The 23,200-nt window shown below is 49.5% G+C and overlaps 1 protein-coding gene across 1 annotated transcript in view; it reads left to right on the top strand.

Moving 5' to 3' along the window:
- The first annotated feature begins 12,182 nt into the window (after nt 1–12,182).
- Nucleotides 12,183–23,200, top strand: part of RCSD1 (RCSD domain containing 1) — a 41,235-nt gene continuing 30,217 nt past the window's right edge. The window contains exon 1 of the mRNA XM_064152199.1: nt 12,183–12,245. Within this exon, the coding sequence (XP_064008269.1) occupies nt 12,183–12,245 (63 nt within the window). The remainder of the gene's footprint in view (nt 12,246–23,200) is intronic.

The following is a 23,200-nucleotide window of genomic DNA, read 5'->3' as shown; positions in this document are numbered from 1 at the left end:
GCCGGTTCTGAGGTGTGCTGCAGACTCTGACCCGGCGTGGGTCGTGGTGTCAGCACTGTGCCCAGCAGCAGCTGCCCCCATGCGTTGTCCCGGGTTAGTCCGGCGGGGGAAATCCGTTAAAGCCGCAGGGGACACTTGTGGCACCCTCGGTCCTGCCGTCCCTGGCTATTGCTAAATCATAGAGTCATAGAATCATAGAATCAACCAGGTTGGAAGAGACCTCCAAGATCATCCAGTCCAACCTAGCACCCAGCCCTAGCCAGTCCTCAAATGCTGGCTCTGAGTAGACACCTGTGTTTGCGGCCCGACCTTCGTAGAAACACAGAATCGACCAGGCTGGAAGAGACCTCCAAGCTCATCCAGCCCAACACCTTCCAGCACCTCAGCATCTCTCCTGAATTCAGGAGCCCAGAACTGGACACAGCACTGCAGGGGTGGCCTGAGCAGTGCTGAGCACAGGGGCACAAGAACCTCCCTTGTCCAGCTGCCCACACTGCTCCTGAGCCAGCCCAGGATGCCATTGGCTCTGCTGCCCACCTGGGCACTGCTGCCTCAGCTTCAGCCTACTATCTATCAGCACCCCCAGCTCCCTCTCTGCCTGGTTGCTCTCGGCCACTCTGTCCCCAGCCTGTAGTGCTGCTTGGAGTTGCTGTGGCTGAAGTGTAGAACCCCCTGTCATTTAATCTCTACAAGCAGAGTCTATCTTAAACTAGTTTGAACTGTAAAGCTTATAGATAGGATGATTTGCCATCAGGCACAGCCCAAAGTCTTACCACTTGAAAGCTCTATGTCAAAATCACCTCTGCTACAAGACCTGATTTTGCTACCCAAACAACCTCCTGGCCTTCAATAGATTGCTTACAGAAATAAATACTGAAATACACCTTACTTCATCCATCACTCTCTGTTCTGTCACCAAAGATTTATAGGGAAAAATGTTTCTTAACTGGGGTAAGGTAATATTGAGGCTTAATTCAACTTTTCCTGAAAGACAATGAGTTTTCATTTTCCAGCTTCAATCTTACCAAGCATCTCTACACTGTATATGTAGTGAACATGAGGACACAACTAAAATGAAGATGAAAAGGAAAAAAAGAGGAAACAAAGCTTCTTCCCTGATATACAGCCACTCATCTTGGCAGCGGTAGCTGAGCTTGCCAGTAGCAGTTGCTCCAGCAACAAACCAACATAAACAGCCTTGTTTATGAGGCAGGCACAGTGGTATTTCAGGGCAGAGTGCTATGGAGAAAACTAGCAAGAAAAGGAGTGGGGTATGAGTGAAAAGACTACACAGAAGGTGGTCTTTATGTATGTAGGAGTATGCAGCATGTTTAGATGAAGGCCAGGAGCTGAACAAGTTGAAGGGGAAAAGACAGCAGCCATTCTGTAGGAGTGAAAAGAGTATGTATGAAACAGACAAATACTGCTTAGAGGAAATCGCTTAGGAAAGAGAAGGGCATGAGGAAAACAGAGCCAAACAAACTCTGGTAGTTAAAAATTTTGCTAACTAAACCAGACCACGACATGGGAGTTTCCTCTTTTCTCTCCCAATCAATGTGTGCCTGCATACACAGAAACTGCTCGTTCTCATTTTCAGGCAGTTCTGCCTTCCGAGAACTTGGAGGGGTAGTCATAGAATCATAGAATCAAGTAGGTTGGAAGAGACCTCCAAGCTCATGCAGCCCAACCTAGCACCCAGCCCTAGCCAGTCAACCAGGCCATGGCACTAAGTGCCCCAGCCAGGCTTGGCTTCAACACCTCCTGGGATGGCAACTCAAGGGGCTGACTGGTAGAGGGAGATGTGAGGAGGAATGATTTTACCCAGGAGCAGAAGCAGACAGGTGGGGTCAGCACAGGAAACAACCTATGACGTGGAATGTATGTGGAAGCAACATGTGCCACTGGGAAAACAATAAAAAGAGATGGGAAGAAAAGAAGACAATGGGGATGTGGGAAGCAGGGCTGACAATTTTCTCCCTTTTCTTTTGTTTCAGAAAAAGAAAATGCAGGAAGGGGAAAAGCTTTCATATTCTGGGTTTTAGATGTATGTATTTGCTACCTTCGGCCAGGAAAGGTGTGTGTTACTGGAGCTGCACATCTCCTGTGGCAGCACAGTCAACATGAACCTCGTAAAGAAAGTGGAAGATCGACCTGCACTCCTCCTACCACCGCTGGGGCCATACAGTGAGCTCTCAGGAGCCAAGAGAAAACGATTTGTTTAAACAAAGTCTGCCAAGTTTTCCTCACCTCCTCCTGCACCTCCACCCTCAGGGCACACCCCCAGCCATCCCTGTCTGCAGCCGCCAAGGGGTGCTGGTGCCCAGCCCAAGCAGCCTGCGGGATTTAAACTGATGAGTCTGACGGGAATTAAACACTCGACAGAATTTATGGAAGCAAATCATGTTGGCTCTGTGCTACAGAGAACAGAATCTATCAGGCTGAGCAACCTCTGCAGTGGGCAGTGCACACCAGCATACGGACTGAGCATTGCACTGAATGAAGGGGGCTTGTTTTGGTCCCCTCCTTTCTTTGATGAGTAGCACAGGGTTGAACCTAATAGGATGAGGGGTAAGGTCTTTATCTCCTTCAGGTTTGTCTGAAAGGATATGCGAAGTAAGTCTCCAGGCTCCTCACTTCCTCAGAGCTCAAAGAAAGGAGAAGGATTCTCTCTATTGTGGCGCAATATGTCTAGAGGCTCCCAGCATCCTTGCATAACAAGGTCAAGAAAGTATTGCTAGCCTCTAGTTCCCCTTTTCAACTCCTGTGTATTTACATTAAAAAAAAAAAAAAAGAGAGAGAGAAAGACAGCAATATCTTACCATGGATTGAGTCTCTTTACTTCCTGCAGGGGCTGCCCGGTTCATGGAACGATCTTCATTTCACAGGCTCACAGGATGTCAGGGGTTGGAAGGGACCCAAAGAGATCATCGAGTCCAACCCCCCTGCCACAGCAGGACCACACAATCTAGCTCAGGTCACACAGGAACACATCCAGACAGGCCTTGAAAGGCTCCAGAGAAGGAGACTCCACAACCTCTCTGAGCAGCCTGTGCCAGTGCTCTGGGACCCTTACAGTAAAGAAGTTCTTCCTTGCATTGAGCTGGAACCTCCTGTGCTGCAGCTTACATCCACTATCACAGAATCATAGAATCAGCCAGGTTGGAAGAGATCTCAAAGATCATCCAGTCCAACCTAGCACCCAGACCTATCCAATCAACTAGATCATAGCAGTAATCATAGAGTTACTCCTTGTCCTCACCCCAACCAGCTGGCAAGGAGGCTGCCAGTGCAGCAATTCATCAAAGAGGGGCCAATAAGGACGAGGGGTGCAAAGCATGCAGGGTTTTGCTGGATCTCTAGCATTCTCTCTCTACCAAACACAGGCTGCAGGGAGTATTCACACTGAGCAGCTCTTCCCTGAGCTGCCAGCAGCTTCTGCAGACACAGGCCACTCCTGCTGTGGCACAGGGTGAGCCCTGCACCTGCCTAGCAGCATGGCCTCAGGCTGAATCTGGGGGTCGTACCTCTGGAGAAGGTGTATTTTGGCCAGAGAGTAGGCAAGGTCTCCATCCTGGCTGATAGATTATTGCACTGTGTTTGTCCTCTTCATAGTCGGTTTTTCTTGAGCTAGGTTTCTCTTTAGATAGCATGGCTGTTGGACAAGCAGGGCAAAGTTTCTCTTCAGACACACAATCTAGCTACTTGCTGGGCCAGGCTTCCTGTCTAGATCACGCAGTCTGTCTGTGAACAGAGACCTTTCTTTGCCCAGATAACACCTGGGGGCTGTGCAGTCTCTGTGTGCAGTACGTGTTTGCCCCGCCAGTGCGGCTCTCTGCATCCCAGCGACAGCCAGAGTGATTAAAGGCGCTTGCCGCTGCATTTGATAGGAGCAACTGACCTGTGAGTCAGCTCTGGCAAGGGCTGGAGCACTCAGCGCTTTGAAGTGCCAGCGCTCCGTGCCACATGAGACCCGCCATGCAAATTGTTTCTAAAAGAGTTGGTGAGCTGTCCCCAGAGGAGACACCACCCCTGCAGAGCACTGCCCTGCTACTGCTATTGGGAAATGGCACACGGCACAGACCTTTGCTGAACGCAAAGATGGGTTATGTGCTTGCACATAATGCACTTATGTGTTCTCATCCTCAGAATTCCTCTGTAGTTTGAGGCTAATTGGAATATTTTAACAAGAAAAATTAGATGGTAGGCTGTGAAAAGGAAATGATGGTGATGTCTGCTGCACTCACAGGCTTGCTGAGATGCATAAGAACAAGGATACAAACATGGATAAGACACAGAGTCTATCAGTCGGAGTCGATGTCTATGCTTTCTCCCTGGGCTTCTGCTGTTTTGCTTGGATCTGTGTAGCTCAACTAATCATTCTGCTTCTAACCCCCCTGGCTGATCTTCACAAGTCACCTTGCATTTAAGGCAGACTCTGGGATAAGGTAGAAGGGTGGAAGGGCAATTGGAAGCCCCTGCTGGGCACTCTGGTTTCTGGCAGGGCTGTTGTGTTTCTGTGTTACCTTTAACTTGTCTATTTCTCTCTGTAGCTGTAACTGTTGTAACTCTCTGTTTGTATCTCGTGTTAAGCTGTGAATATAAAGCTTCATTCCTTAGCTTCCAGCTTGGCTGAGTCTAGGCTGGTTAGTTTCATAAGAGTGAGGGTGGGGGTAACTCCAAAACCATCACAATTCTCAAATTAACATGGTTGAAATTGAGCTTCTGACTCTTTCATCAGTGCATTTTTTTTTTCAGAGATGGGTAAAATGAATGTAGCACTGGTCTGGGATTCAGCTAAAGTCCTTTTAGCTTTTTAACAGCCACCACGCAGGCAGTGGCAAGCCAAGCTTCCTCTGTGCACAAGCTGTTAAGGACCAGAAATACCACTCCATTTTCAGCTAGAAATTTTTGGTGTTGAGTGAGAGCTTGGGCTACATGCTGAGGAATCTGTTGTGATTGTCACAGGCCAGCTGTGACATCACCTTCTAGGATGCTGAGAGATGGGCAGTAGCACAGTGTAATAAAAAACATGGTTGTATCCAGCACAGATGCCTGAAATTGCATCAGCATCCATGCTCTGACTGTAATTTTTTATTAGTCTGTGTTAAGCCTTGTTGCACACTCAAACTAACAACTGGTAGAAGAAATGTTTAGTCTAGAAGCGAGATGTCAGTGTCTGGCACTAATAATGTAAGACCCATCCTTATATTAATATATCATGTTAAATGTCATTAATTTTATATATATAATATTATCCATATATAATATTATATGTAACATTGATATGTTATTAATATATAATGTTGTATAGTGCACTATATATAATATAATATAATATAATATAATATAATATAATATATATTCATATTATATGCTAATATATATATTAATAATAGATGTTGTGCTGAGGGATTTGGTTTAGTCAAGGACTTGTCAGTGTGAAACTAATGACTGGACTCGATGATCTTCAAGGTCTTTTCCAATCTAAGAAATTCTGTGACTCTGTGATTCTGTGAACACTCTCTTCTAATGCCCCTGCTCAGTGTTCTCTGAAGTCAGGCAGATCAGCAGTGAAACATCCAGTTTGAATCTCGCCCCTGACAGTTTAAACCCATTCCCCTTTGTCCTGTCATTACAAGACCTTGTCAGTAGTCCCTCCCCTGCCTTCCTGGAGCCCCTTCCAGATACTGCAAGGCCACTCCAAGGTCTCCTTGAAGCCTTCTCTTCTCCAGGCTGCAGAGCCCCAACTCTCTCAGCCTGTGCTCACAGCAGAGCTGCTGCAGCCCTCTTAGCATCTTGGTGGCCTCCTCTGCACTGGCTCCAACACTTCCATGTCCTGCTTGTGCTGGGAGCTCCAGAACTGACCCCAGGACTGCAGGTGGGGTGTGAGGAGAGCAGAGCCAAGGGGCAGAATCCCCTCCCTTGCCCTGCTGCCCACACTGCTCTTGCTGCAGCCCAGCACAGGGTTGTGTCTGGGCTGCACTCCCACTGCAGGCTCCTGTTGAGCTTTTCATCAGCCCAGACCCCCAGGTCCTGTTCCTCAGGGCTGCTCTCAGCCATTCCCCACCCAGCCTGGAGCTGTGCTTGGGATTGCACCCACCCAGGTGCAGGACCTTACCCTTGGCCTTGTTGAATGTCCTGAGGTTGCCCTGGGCACACCTCTGCAGCCTGTGCAGGTCCCTCTGGATGGATCTCTGCCCTCTAGCAAGTTGCCTGTGCCACACAGCTTGGTGCCATTGGTTCCCAGGGGTGCACAGTGCCTGGCATGCCGCGCTGTGTGCACACATGGGGGTGGGTGTGTGTGTGTTGTCAGACACACTCCACTGCAGCTGCAGGCTTAGAGCAAAAAATGCCAATGGTACAAAGGGATCCAGCTGACTTAATTTCCTGCTGATAACTCCCTGAAGAGGAGGGTGAGGCTCAGCGTCCGCAGTGTTGGTTTAATGCTGAGGAGCGAAAGCAGGGTTGGCAGGAGCAGCTACTTAAGAACACAGCAGAACGGGGGGGATGTAAAGAAAATGGGTTTCCCATAGAAAACACTGTTCATGTTTACTTCCTGTCAGTTTGCCATTGTCAGAGGAGCTGATGTGCAAACTTAATCCAAAACAGGATGTTGGCTTTCTGAGCCGATTGATCTCTGAAATGCTCATGCTTTTCAGTGTTCTCCTTTTCTTTGCTTCTTTTTTTCCTCCTGTGGTTACCTATTCTCCTTTTTTTTCAGTTCAGAACTGAGTTGCTTGAGTGGGAACAGGAAGAGTTGAAACCCCATTTTTGGGGAGTCAAAAGCCCAAGATGGTAACAGCTGCTGGTTAGCAATATGAATTCTGGGTAATTATGTGGATGTCAGCAGCTCAAGTCACACAGAACAATCTCAGATACTGGCACTGATAGGGGAGCCTCAAAAAATGCCTTAAGTGCAGAGATTCAACCTGCCTTGCGGGCACCCATGACTCCCTCCCCTCTTCATTCATCCACCGCCCCCCAGGCAAACACACCTTCCCAGATTCAGCACCTACACAGACATATCTGAGTAAGATAAATGTGTGCACACAAATATCAAAGTTGCAGGTGACCTCCAAAGCTTCCTTTCCTGAGCTAGTGTTATATGAACAAAGAATTGCCTTGTACCTCCTGTTCCTTTCTTTCTAGCACCCTGCAGAGGCCTCACTGTCCACACTTCATAGCCAAAATGCAAGAGGCCAGCAAATACTACACATGGTCTTTCTCAGCTTTGCAGAACTAGTCATGCTACCTCTTTTGCAAGCCTCATAGGGTGAAGGACTTCCTTGTACCATTCACATGCTACTTGAAGCAGGAGTGCTGGTCATTTGGCTTGAAGCAAGTGTGCTGGTTTGGTCTCACATGCTTTGAAAAGAATCAACTGGAAAGCTGCAAAACCCAGGGGTCCACTACTGTAACATTTTCTCACTCAAATGAAATTTCTCTCTAGACTCTGTTTTAATGGCACTTGTGGTGAGTCCACTGATTTCCTCCTGAACAGAGGTAAAAACTGGTTTTTTGCATATATATGAACAAGTTAGTCTCAAACACTGCTATATCCCGTAAGATCTGTAAACAGATACAGACATGCATGCAGAGGGGCCTGTTCAGGATCTTTACTGATGATCTGGACCAGGGGATTGAGTCCAGCATCCGTAAGTTTGTAGATGACACCAAGCTAGGAGCATGTGTGGAGCTGTTGGAGGGTAGGAGAGCCCTGGACAGCTTGGATGGGTGGGCAGAGGCCAATGGGATGAGATTGAACAAGGCCAAGTGCAGGGTTCTACACTTTGGCCACAACAACCCCAAGCAGTGCTACAGGCTGGGGCCAGTGTAGCTGAGAGCAGCCAGGCAGAGAGGGAGCTGGGGGTGCTGGGAGAGTGTCCTGGAGTCCTGTACCCCTAAATTCCTCTCCTGCCCAGACTTCGGGGGGGAAGGGGGAAAAGCCGCCTGGTTTCCCTCCCTCCTTGCCTGCCCTGCAGCCGTGAAGGGGGGGAGGACTGCCCCGTGAGTTCCCGCGCTGGAGCCAGGCTGGGACTGGCCGTGCGCTTTCGCGCCTAAGGTGTGGTAACTCTGCCCTTTGTCTAGCCAAGGTTATAACTACTGGGGGTCTTCCCGCCTTTGGGGTTCCCGCTTTGGAGTTTTGCCTGTGCCTGGACGTATGTGCCTGCCTGAGCTCACACACTCTCCTCGCCTTGGCTGCAGAGACCTTCAAAGGATTTGCTTTCCCATTGATACCTTTGTAAGACTTGAATACCTCTTAACGACTCTTAATCGTTCACCTGCAGCCGCTGAAAGGTGGAGAAGGGCAGACCCGAGCAAGCCAGCCCGACCGTGAGTTATTTGGCTCAGCTTAACTTCAGTGAGAAACCTGCTATTAATTAATAGCTAAAGCCTTTTCCAACTTCTGACTTCCAAAATAGTCAGATTATTGATAGCATCCCTGTAGTTAATTCTCATGCAACTGAATCTGCTAATTAAACTAAATTAATTTTTGTATATATAGTATTGGGGGTGGGTTTTTGGGAAATAAAATTAACTATTTTTGTATAATTTCCCGACTCGGCCACACATTAATTCCTGCCTCCGCAACAGAGAGAGGAGCTGAAGCTGAGGCAGCAGTGTGCCCAGGTGGGCAGCAGAGCCAATGGCATCCTGGGCTGGCTCAGGAGCAGTGTGGCCAGCAGGACAAGGGAGGTTCTTCTCCCCAATGAGGGGAGACCTCATTGCTGTCTACAACCATCTGAAGGGTGGTAGCCAGGTGGGGTTGGTCTCTTCTGCCAGGGAAGCAGCAACAGAACAAGGGGACACAGTCTGAAGTTGTGCCAGGGCAGGTTTAGGCTGGATGTTAGGAGGAAGTTGTTGCCAGAGAGAGTGGTTGGCATTGGAAGGGGCTGCCCAGGGAGGTGGTGGAGTCACCATCCCTGGAGGTGTTGAAGCCAAGCCTGGCTGGGGCACTTAGTGCCATGGTCTGGTTGATTCTCCAGGGCTGGTGTTAGGGAGGGGAAATTAATTGGTGGGAGATGACCTTTTCCAAAATGAGTATTGTTTATTAGTTTTGCTACTCTGAACTCTGCCATCTCCCACCGCTAATTTTAGTAGTATCTGGGTTCTTACAGGGCCATGGAAACATTCTCTGGATATTATCTAGCTCTAGCAATAACCAGCAAAGTACAGAAACGTTAATTGAACTGGAAGAGAAGGTTCCCGTGGTCAAATGCCTCCTGCGGTCAATACGCTGCTTGCCCAGCAGCTGGGCTCAAGGAGCTCTCTCTGCTCTATGGCAGAAGGCAATGGAGAGTTACAAAGAGGCACTGAGCATTTACTCACAGATTATTATTATTACCCACTCGTGGGGGCTGGCCACAGTCCTGACAGTGCCCAAATGCTCCCAGGGGACTCTGTCTTGTTGGACATTGAGGCTTGAATCTTCCCAGCTCCTGGGGACAGGATGCAGACAGTCTCTGACCTTGTCTCCTGGCTTCCTCTGGATGATCTGTGTACATGTCCAGGGATTCTAGGCAGGACCTTCAGGTGCAGAGGCAGATGTGGTGCAGTCTCAGCACGATGTCAGCTGGCCACACAGGCCAATCGTGTACAAGCATCCAGGGTCTGCTCCTGGCGACTCGCAGCAGTGGAGTTTAGCAGGCAGCAATAAGGCAGTGTGCAATAGCAGCAGGGCTGGGCACAGCAGAGAGAGCAGGCAAAGAGCAGGGGAGCAGAGCAGGGAAGCAAAAGCAGGTTGTTCACCTGCCTATCTCCTTTTATCAGTGTGGGACGAGGTTAATTGCCCTTTGGACAGAGAATAGCCAATCAGGATGGCAGTTAGCCAAACCTTACCACATTAGGCAAAGCCACAGGCTTGTTTTTCCCTAATTTGGGAGCAGCACAGGCCTTGCACTAGGCAGGCACAAGCTAAGTGTGTGCACCTTACACCACAGGACCCTGGGCAGGGCAGACTCAGCGGCTCCAGGTCCTTTTGTGTCCGTTTCCCGTGCTTGCCTCTCTGGTGGGGCAGAAAAACATGCCTAGGCAAGGCAGGACATGGATAAGCCTATGTTGGGCCTGTGAGGCTTACCATAACAGCTGGGTGCTAGGTTGGACTGGCTGCGCTTGGAGGTCTCTTCCAACCTGGTTGATTCTATGATTCTGTTTTCTGCATATATGAACAAGTTAGGTCTGTAAACAAAGATACAGACATACAGAGGGTCATACTCTAAAATATCTCACATTCATACTTGCACATACTCCTCATGTAAAAGACCTAGTTCCTTGGTATAAGTTGTTGCAAAATTCTTGCAGTTAGAGCTTGAGGTTTGCCTGTTTCAGTTTTTCTAGTGTTTTCCATTCCAGAAACAAGCAAGGCTAGAGCAAATCCACACCCTGTGTCTTCCTGCCTGGAGAAAACATACATCCTATATCTCCTTGCTCCTTTGGGAAGAGAGATTTAGTATTAATAAACTGAGTTCTGTGTACCATGGTCAGAGCAACAGCATCTGGGAATCCTGCTGGCAGAAAAGATTTGCCTTGTGGCAAGATACTTGAGAGCAGAAAGAAACAGAATGAGAACTGTGGTGAGGCAGCCTCAGCTACCTTTGCTTTATTAGTACTGATAAAGCAATACAGCCTCTGCCTAGCAGTTTCCTTTTCTGTAGACCTAGGCAAACCGTTTCCTCTGCAGAGTACAACCCTTGAAAGCAGAAAGAAAACACTGAAATAGGCCCCGAGTGGTATAAAGTAACCACTGGAGGTATGTGATTTTGGCAGTCTGATACATGGCAGACAACTCAAAAATGACACTTGTGAACATTGCCTGCAGTGAAATCCCTGAGCATGAAATCCGCCTTCTGTCCAGACAGCAGGCAAAGCACAGGCAGCCAAAGCATCCTGCCCTCTCTGCCTTATTCTGCTTCCCACTCCTACTACCATAGCATTGCTTTGACTTCAAGAAACAGGGCACAGTGTGGCTGAAGAGCAGCCAGGAAGAAAGGAACCTGGGGGTGCTGGTAGAGAGGAGCTGAAGATGAGGCAGCAGTGCCCAGGTGGGCAGCAGAGCCAATGGCATCCTGGGCTGGCTCAGGAGCAGTGTGGGCAGCAGGACAAGGGAGGTTCTTGTGCCCCTGTGCTCAGCACTGCTCAGGCCACCCCTTGAGTGCTGTGTCCAGTTCTGTGCTCCACAATTCAAAAGAGATGTTGAGGTGCTGGAAGGTGTCCAGAGAAAGGTGACAAAGCTGCTGAGGGGCCTGGAGCACAAACCCTATGAGGAGAGGCTGAGGGAGCTGGGGGTGTGCAGCCTGCAGCAGAGGAGGCTCAGGGCAGACCTCATTGCTGTCTACAACTACCTGAAGGGAGGCTGTAGCCAGGTGGGGTTGGGCTCTGCTGCCAGGCAAGCAGCAGTAGAACAAGGGGATACAGTCTGACGCTGTGGCAGGGGAGGTCTAGGCTGGATGTTAGGAGGAAGTTGTTGTCAGAGAGAGTGATTGGCATTGGAATGGGCTGCCCAGGGAGGTGGTGGAGTCACTGTCCCTGGAGGTCTTCAAGCCAAGCCTGGCTGGGGCACTTAGTGCCATGGTCTGATTGCTTGGCCAGGGCTGGGTGCTAGGTTGGAGTGGCTGAGCTTGGAGGTCTCTTCCAACCTGCTTGCTTCTATGATTCTATGAAACCAGCACAATTTCTAATCAAGAAGGAATTTAATTTTTATATTACTTTTAACATTCAAACCTGTTTTGTTCTCTCCATGATGGGAGCACCTAGTGGTTACTTACAGCAAAGGGGTTTCAACTAATCCAATGTTTTTCAGCAACAGATTAGTCCTCTTTCCCAGTCTCCAGCCTGCAGCAATACAGCCTATCATTCTTTTGGATAAGGACCAAGTAAGCATTGTTTATTGAATGTGGGAGATAAGAAAACAATAATCTTCTAATTTCACAGGAGTCCTACATCATGCAAGGCAGCAACAGTTAACTATATTGTAAGAACAGATATGCTGAGATAATTTATTGATTTCAACAATCTGGGGTATCTTGATGGTCACTTTTATATCCATTCCAGAGTGCTTTCTGCCATAGCCAGCAGGGACTTGTGAAACACTGCAAAGCAAAAGTATGCATCCTTTTCAGATGCTTTAACCCTCTTCTCCCCCGCGGAAGGAGGGAGGTCGTTTTGCATCCCAGACGGACGACATGACGTCGTGTCACTCTGCAGCTGCACGCAAGGCGAGGAAGCCAGCGGAAGACAAGGGAAGCGTTTCCAAATTCCTCTGCTCCACCCTGCTCTCAAGAGGTGGGGACTGAGATTCTTGAGAAAGAGCACATGCAAGCAGTTGCTAAAAGAGATGTCTGGTGTACAATGCTCCCATCTGAATGCAAAGAGAATTGTAGCAAAACACCTCTGAGACTGGTTTTTTTCCTGTCATTTTTTTTTCTACCACCACAGAAGCTTCTTGCTTCCAGTGCACAAATCTGTCCTGGCCTGACAAGGGAGAGGAGAAGTTTCTGCACCTTCTGACCTGGGAGTATGACACAAATTTAAGGTGGAAAGAGCTAATTCTGCTTTACAGCTACTCAGTGACACCTTGCATGGGGACCCTGTGCTTGTTCATGTGTTTCTGCAGCACCCTTCAAAATGGAACCCTGGTATCTCCTTGGGGAGCACTGGAGTGCCACTGATGCTACTGTCACCCCTCTGAGTCCCAGCTCTCCTTGGGGAGCACTGGAGTGCCACTGATACTACTGTCACCCCTCTGAGTCCCAGCTCTCCTTGGGGAGCACTGGAGTGCCACTGATACTACTGTCACCCCTCTGAGTCCCAGCTCTCCTTGGGGAGCACTGGAGTGCCACTGATACTACTGTCACCCCTCTGAGTCCCAGCTCTCCTTGGGGAGCACTGGAGTGCCACTGATACTACTGTCACCCCTCTGAGTCCCAGCTCTGCACCAGGACACCAGTGCCTCAAACTGTGTTCAAATGCAGCCATCACCCTCACTCTGCTCCTCTCCCGTCCTTCTGAGAGCACTAAAACAGTCCACCGCTGACTGAAATTACCCGAAAGCATGCGGGAGGAGAGAAGTGAAGCTGCAGTTAGGGGGAAAAAAAGATCCTCCTCACAAATAAACACCAAGGAAGAGACGTTGCAGGCTTGGAGAAGGAAGTGTGGAGAGGGGAGAAATCCAGACAGAGACACCAGGGGAACAACTGCAATCAGTGGAGAGAAAAAGAGGCAAAACGGGGCAGGGAGGGGAATAAAGATAAGGTGACAGAAAACATGAAGGAGAGAAAGAAAGGGAGGAGAAAAAGCACCCGTGGCGCTCCCAAGTTTGCCTCAGCAGCAGTTTGCTGCCTGTTGTGTCCCGAGCGCAGCACGCCGGGGAGGACAGTATCTGTTTAGATTTGTGTCTAAATTTAAACGCTGATTGCCTCCCCCTGCTCTGCCTCCCTCCCTTCCTCTCACCCACCCGCCCTTCTTCCTTGTTCGTAGCGCAGGGCCACTCGCTGGGCTCTGTCGGTTCCCTCGGCTCTTACATACCGTCCACAGCAGCACGACTTTGCTCTGGCGTGGCTGAAGTTTTCCCACAGCTAAGGGGTGGGGAAGCAGGACTGCCCTGAGGACACCTCTCTTGCAGGACATGGAGGTAAAGGAAACTTTTATTTCCACTAGCTTGTGAGCGGCTCCTGGGTCTGCGCTAGCTCCACCTTGCAAAGCAGTTCCTCACTAAGGGCAAGTCAAAACGCCTCGTGGCCGAGGCTCGGATACCTTTCTTTACACCCCAGCCCCTGTCATGCACCTCAGAGGGCTCTGCAGAGTTAAGACTGGCGAAGCTGGGGGACGGTTAGGAGGAGAAAGCACACGTGCGAAAGGGACCGAGGCGCTGCCGCCTGCGTTCTTAGTCGCTCAGGTGGGAGAGAAAGTTACATTTAAAAGGTGTCCTTTTGAAAGGAGGTTTTACGAATTCAGTAAAAAGAGAGACATAATGAGTTGTAAACAAATTGTTTCCAGCCCAGGATTAGTGGGCTCCTAGATGCTGGTTTCCACCCAGTCCGTGCAGCAGCAGCCGTGATTGGGACCCTCGGTGCTGTGTGCTTTCGTTCCGTGCAGATTGGGTGGTCTCGCTTTGCGTTATCAGGAGAGAGAGCATTTCGCTTCAGCAAAGGGGACCCAAGAACTGTTGCTTTGACCAAGTAAATGAGGCTTTCCGGTGCTTTTTGCTCCGTGCTGCGTGTGCCATGCTTCAGGAGAGTCAGACTTGTCTGGTGGTGGGCAAGCCTTCTGTGCCGCAAGGCAGCTCACCTCCCCTTGTCTCTCACCCTACTGCTACGGAACGGGGCGGCGGCGCCTGCAGCGCCCATGGCAGAGTGGATTTGATGGCTTTTCAAACAAGGCTTCTTAAGTGGCAAAGGAAAGCAATGTTTATTTTTTGGAGGGGCATGGGAGATAAAAAGGCGATTACAACACTGTGAAAAACCTCAAATGATGAAAGGGGACTTGCAATATTTCTCTCAGCTCCACACAGATCTTGCTAAACATTTTGTAGTGTCTTCCCAGAGAGTGCTGTTGTTTCCTGCACGGTGGCAGCCTCGGCGGCAGGGACACAGAGGAAGGCCAGGGCGCAGCATGCTCCAGGCAGCACTACCATTTTGCTGTGGAGGCTTCCAGCGCATGGCTCAGCCGAGCCCGTCCCGCAGTGCCCAGGTGCTAGCGCTGCAGCCCTTGCCCTCGGTGCTGGCCTGCCCCCGGGCGAGAGTTAAGGACCAGCAAACTATCTGAGCAGATTTTGGCGTGGAGAAGCACCAGGCAGTGAGCAGACCAACTCAGCACGTGTGGCGTGACAAATACGTAGCTTTGTAAGAGGTCTTAGGTTGGCCAGAGTGGCTCAGTAGCAGCCCCAGGGCTGGGCTCTGTTAAACCTGAAACTTCTTTGTTTTGGCTAGGTAGTGTCCTGTGATGTCTCCGAGAAGAATGGGAGTTGAGCTCTGAATTTGTTAAGCTAGTCTGGTGATTTTATTTCTGGGGGGGGGGGGGTAATTTTAACCCTACCACAAGAGAGGACTGAACCTTTCCAGTATTTTCTGTTGTTTGGTATAGCAGATTTTCAGAGTAGAAGGGAACAGATCTGTAATTTCCTTCTGGGCTACACAGCAGGTCTGCTGGGCAGGAAGCTTCTCTGAAGTACTTCATTTGACAATTTCCTCCTCTTGATTCTGTCCCTTTGCCTCTCTTTCCCACTCTTTACCCACGTTGCCTTGTTTTCTGGGCATCTGCAGGCTCCTGCATCCTTTCTTATTGTTAAAAGGCCTCAATTCCCAAGACAGTTTTTAAGTAGTGCCCTTGGTCTTCCCCTCCTACCCCCAAACCTCCGAGAAGGTTAATGTCCCAAAGGTAAGAAAAGCCAACAGAGCCAAGAGCAAGAACTTGAGTTCCCACTTGCCAGTTTTCTGTTCTGGTTCTTCCTGGTAGCTCTTCACAGACAGCATGAGCAGGACAAAGGCAGGTTTAATGCTCTGGCAACAGGAATGAGAAGTTCTGTCCTCTCCCCACGTGCTTCACTAGTGGCTGTCAGAGCTGCTCTGTGCTTTCCTGCTGGCATAACTGGCAAGATCTTTGCTCTAGTGGGACATAGGAGGGAAAAAAGGGCAAAGGGCTGACCCAGCCAGCTGATTTCCATCATGTCTCTGGCAAGAAGACCCTGTTTTTAAATAGCCCACAAAACCAAGATGGTTGGGATCTCTTTCTTAGAGTGTTTAGTGTGGTTCCACTGCCCCTTAGGGGCTAGTACCTACAGCCAGCGTGACCACATTGAAAGCAGTAACTATAACCATTGAAGATCTCAAAGGAGAAAGAGGCAGCAAACTCCCAGTTTTGCCACTCAGGTGAATTTTGTGAGTCTGCTGATCTTCAGCTTTTTGTTTCTTTATTTCTGGTGAAGACCCAGCTGGGTAAGTGCAAGACAGACTTGAGATTTGAGAATCGGTTTTATTTCTGGTGTTAGGACTGATGAAAGGAGCTTCAAATCGTGAAGCTTGTTTCACAGACTGTTAGCATGAGGAGTCCAGACCAAAAATGTTTAAAGCTGGAACTGAATAAAAACTGCTGTGGCCTTTCAGTATCCAAAGTGGGCTACAAAAAAGCTGGGGAGGGACTTTTGAGGCTATCAGGGAGTGCCAGGGGTGGGGGGAATGGAGCAAAGCTGGAGGTGGGGAGATTCAGGCTGGAAGTGAGGAGGAAGTTGTTGAGCATGAGAGTGGTGAGAGCCTGGAATGGGTTGCCCAGGGAGGTGGTTGAGGCCCCATGGCTGGAGGTGTTTGAGGCCAGGCTGGCTGAGGCGCTGTGCAGCCTGCTCTAGGGTAGGGTGTCCCTGGGCATGGCAGGGGGGTTGGAACTGGCTGCTCCATGTGGTCCCTTCCAACCCTGCCTGATTCTGTGCTTACCCACTTGTAAATAAGCAGCCACTGGATGTTCTTTGCATTTGTAGTACAAGGATTGAAAATTGTCGTGTTGGTTTGGTAATTTGCCTCTTCAGATTTGGTCCAACCTATCTAATTCCCATTGCTGTTATCAATCCTTGCTGCAGACATTGTGAATTAAGACATGCACTGAAAGTGCTTGTGGCTCTCTGCAGCCCCTGTTCAACAGCAAGCATGACATTACTTTTCCCAACCTCTGCAGGAGCTTGTGAGCATAGAGACATTTGAACTTCATTCACACAGCTAAGGGAAGCAGTTCAAGACTGAATCTCACTTTGCTGGTGCTATGGGCTCCCTGAGTTGCAAAGGTGCAGCAACCAGGTTTATTTTGGGAAGGTCCCCCTCTTCTTTGTGCCTGCCAGCAGATTTTCCTTCTTGCTGTGGCATCTCCATTTTGCCTGTTGCTACACTGTCTCAGGAGTGGGAAAGCTTTTCCAGGGTCGAGAGTGGATCTCTGCTCACTTTGCCACTTCCTTTCTTGCAACCTACTGGACACAGCTTTAGCCCCAAGCACTGCACTCTCCTTACACCACAATGTCCTCCTCTGGGACAGCTGGGAAGTGATGGGGCCACTGCTCTTTTCAGTAAACCCTGCTCCTGTATCAGGTGAGTACTGCACAAAGAGGATACTCTAGCAAGCTGAAGAGCAGCATAGACAGAATGTCTCTGAGGTCTCCATTCTCTGTCTCTGTGGGAAGCTGTAGAAAGCTCCTGGAGTATCCAGTCCCATAGGAGAGGTGACATCAGAAGCCATTTCTCCTTTGTGCCCTGATCAGCCATACCTCACAGCTGAGCACGTTTACAGATCCAGTATCCCAGTTGCTGCATCCTTCCGGGAGCCACGGGGAAATGATGCCCTTGCCTGGACTACAGGACAGCTTTCTTTCAGCATAGGCACTCAGCTTTTCTCTAGGAAAACTGCACTCAGTGTATGTGACAAGGAACCCAACAGGACTGAAGTAGAAGGAATGGAGAAAAGTTCTTATGCAGAGAAGGGGGCTGAGATCTATAACCACTACGGTCCTCAGTGAGCCTCAGTAAGGTGAGCTGGGCTGACTAAGGTCTCTGTCCACCCTGGCACCTGTGGAGCCAAGACTAAATACAGGCATTATGCCATGGTTAATTTATCAGGAAACAATTTCCCTTTCTCAGGAACCTCTATTGTGCAGCCTTAGTTGCAAAAGTTAAAGCATTCCTTTCTTTTTACTTAACAGAACATTTTAACCTCTGATACATTTGCTTTCAGTGTTGCCTCCCAAACTGGTCACACCTTGATGCAGACTACCTGTGTAGACAGAGGGAGTGGAACGTCACTGTACTAGGAGAGGTGCCATATGACCCCATTTTGCTCCTCAAGTCTGGACAGACTTAGAATCTGCCTGACAGTAACCAGCATGTCTGCAGCAGCAGATCCTGGAAAGGATGGTCTTTGCCAGGCTTCTACATCCCAGTGACTAGACAAGGCCTCCTTTGTGGAGGACAGAGAGGAACAAACCCAGACCCCATGGGCTGTGCTGGGACCCTTTCCTGTACCTAACAGAGACTCCATAGTAAATGGTTTACAGAATTAAAGCTTTTCCTTTGTCACAGGAGAAGGATGATTCTTAGAAATTCCTCCTCTCCCTCACTCTCTGTTTTAACTTCTGTTCTTCTGAGTGTCCCAGGTCAATAACCAGGGAGGTTCTTCTGCCCCTGCACTCAGCACTGCTCAGGCCACCCCTTCAGTGCTGAGTCCAGCTCTGGGCTCCTCAATTCACGAGAGATGTTGAGGTGCTGGAAGGTGTCCAGAGAAGGGCAACGAAGCTGGGGAGGGGCCTGGAGCACAGCCCTGTGAGGAGAGGCTGAGGGAGCTGGGGGTGTGCAGCCTGGAGAGGAGGAGGCTCAGGGCAGACCTCATTGCTGTCTGCAGGTACCTGCAGGGAGGCTGTAGCCAGGTGGGGTTGGGCTCTGCTGCCAGGCAAGCAGCAACAGAACAAGGGGACACAGTTTCCAGTTGTGGCAGGGGAGGTCTAGGCTGGATGTTAGGAGGAAGTTGTTGTCAGAGAGAGTGATTGGCATTGGAATGGGCTGCCCAGGGAGGTGGTGGAGTCGCTGTGCCTGGAGGTGTTGAAGCTAAGCCTGGCTGGGGCACTTAGTGCCATGGTCTGGTTGGTTGGACAGGGCTGGGTGCTAGGTTGGAGTGGCTGAGCTTGGGGCTCGCTTCCAACCTGGCTGATTCTATGACTCTGTGGCCTCTGGAAAAGCTGCCTTTCCTGAGCTCCAGCAGCATATCATGCATACCTTCTCATGCATTCCGAGGATGTGCTTATCTGAAGCACAGGGGAAACATCAGCATTGCTCTACTGATAGGTGCTGCTAGGAAACAGCTGGCTTTCGTCATGGAAGTGACCAAGCCCATACAAACTAGGGGGGGTTCCTTTCTGTTTGCACATGGTTGGAGCACTCAGCAGCCTGAATCTGGGATTTGAGATGTCAGTTTTAACCACAGAAAGAGAACCTGTTTGGATGACCTGTCCATTTCACTGGGGAAGCCTTCTTGATACCTCAGAAACATAGCTTTGTCTTGTTGATTTACAGTTAGATGCCTCTAGCAGCATAGAATGCCGGAGGATGGATTTGGTCTAGAGGCAGGAGATTTGTTGTTTGAGAAGTTACTATTACACATTCACTGCATAGTTGTTTCATACCTAGCTTAAGAGTCTTGAAGTAATTGGAAACCCAATGATCTCTTGGCTTCAAAAAACCAGCTTTTTGTAATTGGTTTGTTCAGGCGGTAGCTTCTGTTAGAACATGATGGTGGGAGTCTGGGAAAGTTTTCTCTAAATGGGGAAAAATTGAGTCTCTGTAAGCAGTTCCATGATGTTGTCTCACCAGCTTAGCTGAAATGCATTGAGGGCAATCTGTAGAAAGTTTGGTAGCAGTAGGGCAGGGTGATAGGTTGGGCTGGGTGATCTTGGAGGTCTCTTCCAACTTGGTTGCCAGAGGCATGAGGTACTTTACTCTTAGGGAGTCTCATGTAGGCACAGATTTAAGTCTCCTTTCACCCAAGCCACAGTGTATCCAGCTACAAACCTTATGCCAGCAATGCTTTTACATTAATGTCAAGCCTAAGGCGTATCTTTATGGTAGCTTATCATCAGGCTTGGTAATGCACTGCCAAGGGGGAGGTTTATCTGCTCCATTAGTGCCAAAGGGAGTTTTCTCCTGTTAGAAATCAAAATAAGACCAAATTCTTGTCAGACATGAGCACGTCACTTGCTAAAGGTATTTCTGGAAGTCTCCTGCAAGCAAAGACCCTGACCTCACCTGCCAGGCTGACAGCTGGTACAGATGCATGCCCATGGGTTTTTTCCTTCTGCACCAACTCTTTAAAGAGCTGAAGCCCCACACAAGAGGCAGCAAGGCAGTAAGCTGTTTTTTGTGCACACACAAATAAACCTCTTTACCCTTTGTAACGAGATGCTGGCAGTGTTTGGATCAGCATGGATTACTAGTGGCTTATCTGCAAAGAGTATCAATTTACCATTGCCAGCTACAGCAGAGTTACTCTTCATCTCATGCTTCTCAAGGGCATGCTCTCAGCATGACCAGACCACAGCTCAGATGGTGCTTTTGAACAAGTTGGTAGCTGTGGCATGCAGTGGTGTTTTTCTGAGTGTCTTTAAGTACTTGACAAAATGTCATCCCTTTCTCTCCTGCTCTGTCACTGAACCAAGCTACTTGATGCTTCTTCAGGCAAGAAATGTATCGCTCACTTAGACCACTTCTAAGCGCAGAGAATGAACATGTTCCGTTTGCAGAGTTTCAGTGTCTGAAGGATGCAGACAAATTACTCAGAATCATAGAAGCAGCCAGGTTGGAAGGGACCTCCAAGCTCAGCCAGTCCAACCTAGCACCCAGCCCTGGCCAATCAACCAGACCATGGCATTAAGTGCCCCAGCCAGGCTGTGCTCCAGGCCCCTCACCAGCTTTGTTGCCCTTCTCTGGACACCTTCCAGCACCTCAACATCTCTCTTGAATTCAGGGGCCCAGAACTGGACACAGTATCACAGAATCATAGAACCAAGTAGGTTGGAATAGACCTCCAAGATCATCCAGTCCAACCTAGCACCCAGCCCTGTCCAGTCAACTAGACCATGGCACTGATTGCCTCAAAGTACTCAAGTACATAAAGTTAACCAAGTCAGACGAGCCACTCATACTAAAAGGACACAGTTTTAGCACCTTCTCTTTCGTCTCCCAGCTCAATTCAAAGTTGTGTTTTCCACTCACATCACAACTTCTGATCTTGCATAATATCAAGTCCTGCTGTGTATGGCTCTGTACCCCCTCCTCCCTCTTTGTATGTACTGGGCACAAGACTCACCTGCCTCGACTCTGCCCTCCTACCCCAGCTTCCTGTCCTTGTTATGGGCATCTCACACTACTCGAATTCTGCCCTCAAGCACCTGATACAGGTGACCCACCAGCAACTCTCTGCATGTCAGGTCTTCGCAGGGTGTTGCTCAGGAGTATGATACCCTAGGTCCAGTCTCCTAACATTCATCCTCCACTGCAGCTTCAGACTCTGATACAGAAAAATGAAGGCTGTGTTATCTACAGCAGCTCTTCACACCTCTGCAGCTGGCACTAGTCTAGTCTGTAGAATGTTAAAGGTGAAGGCTGGAAGCCTTTTCATAGCTCATGGTAAAGAAAAGCTGTCAATTAATGCAACTCTTGTGCTTCACCTTTGCCTCTGCTCTGCAACTCAAAAACTGCTGGATCATCCACTTGTAAGTCAAATACATTTTTTCCTCTCCCCACCTCTGGCGTTGAGGCTGATGAATCCAGTGGCAGGCTGGCCAGAGCTTCCCAGCACTGAGCAGATCTGCAGGCACTGAGCCAACGCCTCCGGGACACCTGGTTCCGGTGGCCCAGCTTTAACCCGAAGGAACTGTGCCTGAGGTTGAGGAAGCTTAGTTCCCCTTCTTGTCACAGAAAGAGCGTGTCAGAATTGCAGTTAGCCCCCAGGAAGAAGCAAGAGAGTACTGCAGTAGGTAGGGTACTTCAGAGCTCCTGCACGCATTGGGTTTCTCCTTTGCAGAAGGAATGACATAAGCAGGTTAGCTCGGGAGCAGACCTCATTCTCTCAGAGCACAGCAAAAACAGCCACGTCAAAGGCTGCACTTCAAGAGCTCACAGAGTCACTGAATGCTTTGGGTTCAAAGAGACCTTAAAGATCATCTACTTACAGCCCACCTGCCATGGTCATAGAATCGTAGAATAGAATCATAGAGTCAGTCAGGGTTGGAAGGGACCACAAGGAGCAGCCAATTCCACCCCCACCCTGCCATGCCCAGGGACACCCTACCCTAGAGCAGGCTGCACACAGCCTCAGCCAGCCTGGCCTCAAACACCTCCAGCCATGGGGCCTCAACACCTCCCTGGGCAACCCATGCCAGCCTCTCACCACTCTCATGCTCAGCAACTTCCTCCTCACCTCCAGCCTCACTCTCCCCACCTCCAGCTTTGCTCCATTCTCCCTGCCACACAGTCCTGGCACTCTCTAGTAGCCTCAAAAGTCCCTCCCCAGCTTTTTTGTAGGCCCCTTCAGCTACTGGAAGGCTACAAGAAGGGGAACTCTTCACTAGACCAGGTTATTCATTGCCCAATTCAGCCTAGTCCTGAACACTTCCAGGGAGGGGGCATCCACAACTTCCCTGGGCAATCTATTCCAGTGTCTCACTACCTTCCTAACTGCTAGTCTTAATCTTAAAGCCATTACTCCTCCTTCACTACAAACCCTTGTAAAAAGTCCCTCAGCTTCTTGTAGGCCCCTTTCAGGTACTGGAAGGCTACTATAAAGTCTCTCCAGAGCCTTCTCTTCAGGCTGAACAACCCTAACTTGTGCAGTCTGTCTCCATAAGTGAGGTGCTGCAGCCCTTTGATCGTCTTCCTCACCCTCTTATCGACCTGCTCCGGTAATTCAGTGTCCTTCTTGTGTTGGGGGCCCCAGAATTGGACACAGTACTCCAGGTGGGGTCTCATGAGAGCAGAGTAGAGTGGGAGAGCATGTCCCTCATCCTGCTGGATGCAGCCCAGGACACAGTTGGCCTTCTGAACAGCACATGCACATTGCCAGCTCATGCAGGGTTTTTTGGTCAACTGATACCTTGAAGCCCTTCTCCATGAGACTGCTCTTGAGCCATTCTTTGCCCAGCATGAAGCTGTGCTTGGGATTGCCCTGACCCAGGTGTTGGACCTTGTAGTTGGCATGGGCCCACCTCTTAAGCCTGTCCAAGTCTATCTGGATGCCATCTCTTTCCCCCAGCATGCCAACAAGACCACACAGCTTGGTGTCGTCCGCAGACTTGCTGAGGGTGCACTCAATGTCACTGTCCATGCCTCTGACAAAGATGTTAAGCAGCACTGGTCCCAGTACTGACACCTGAGGAACTTCACTCATCCCAGGTCTCCACCTGGACGTTGAGTGGTTGACTACAGCTCTGAGTGTGGCCATACAGCCAATTCTCCATCCCACAAGTGGTCCATCCCTCAGGTCCATGTTTTTTTCCCCTTTAGTGACCAGGATGTCATGTGGGATAGCATCAAACACTTTACACAAGCCCAGGTTGATCAGTTGCTCCTCCCTTATCCACTGATGCTGTAAAGGCCATGAAAGGCCACCAAAACCCATCAGGCATGATCTTCCCTTGGTGAAGGTTACCACCAGTCACCTCTTCTTCATTTTCCACATGCCT

Source organism: Pogoniulus pusillus, chromosome 12, assembly GCF_015220805.1.
Source record: "Pogoniulus pusillus isolate bPogPus1 chromosome 12, bPogPus1.pri, whole genome shotgun sequence".
NCBI classification, from domain to species: domain Eukaryota; kingdom Metazoa; phylum Chordata; class Aves; order Piciformes; family Lybiidae; genus Pogoniulus; species Pogoniulus pusillus.
Note: the sequence above shows the minus strand (reverse complement) of the source record. Positions and strands in the feature narration are given on the sequence as shown.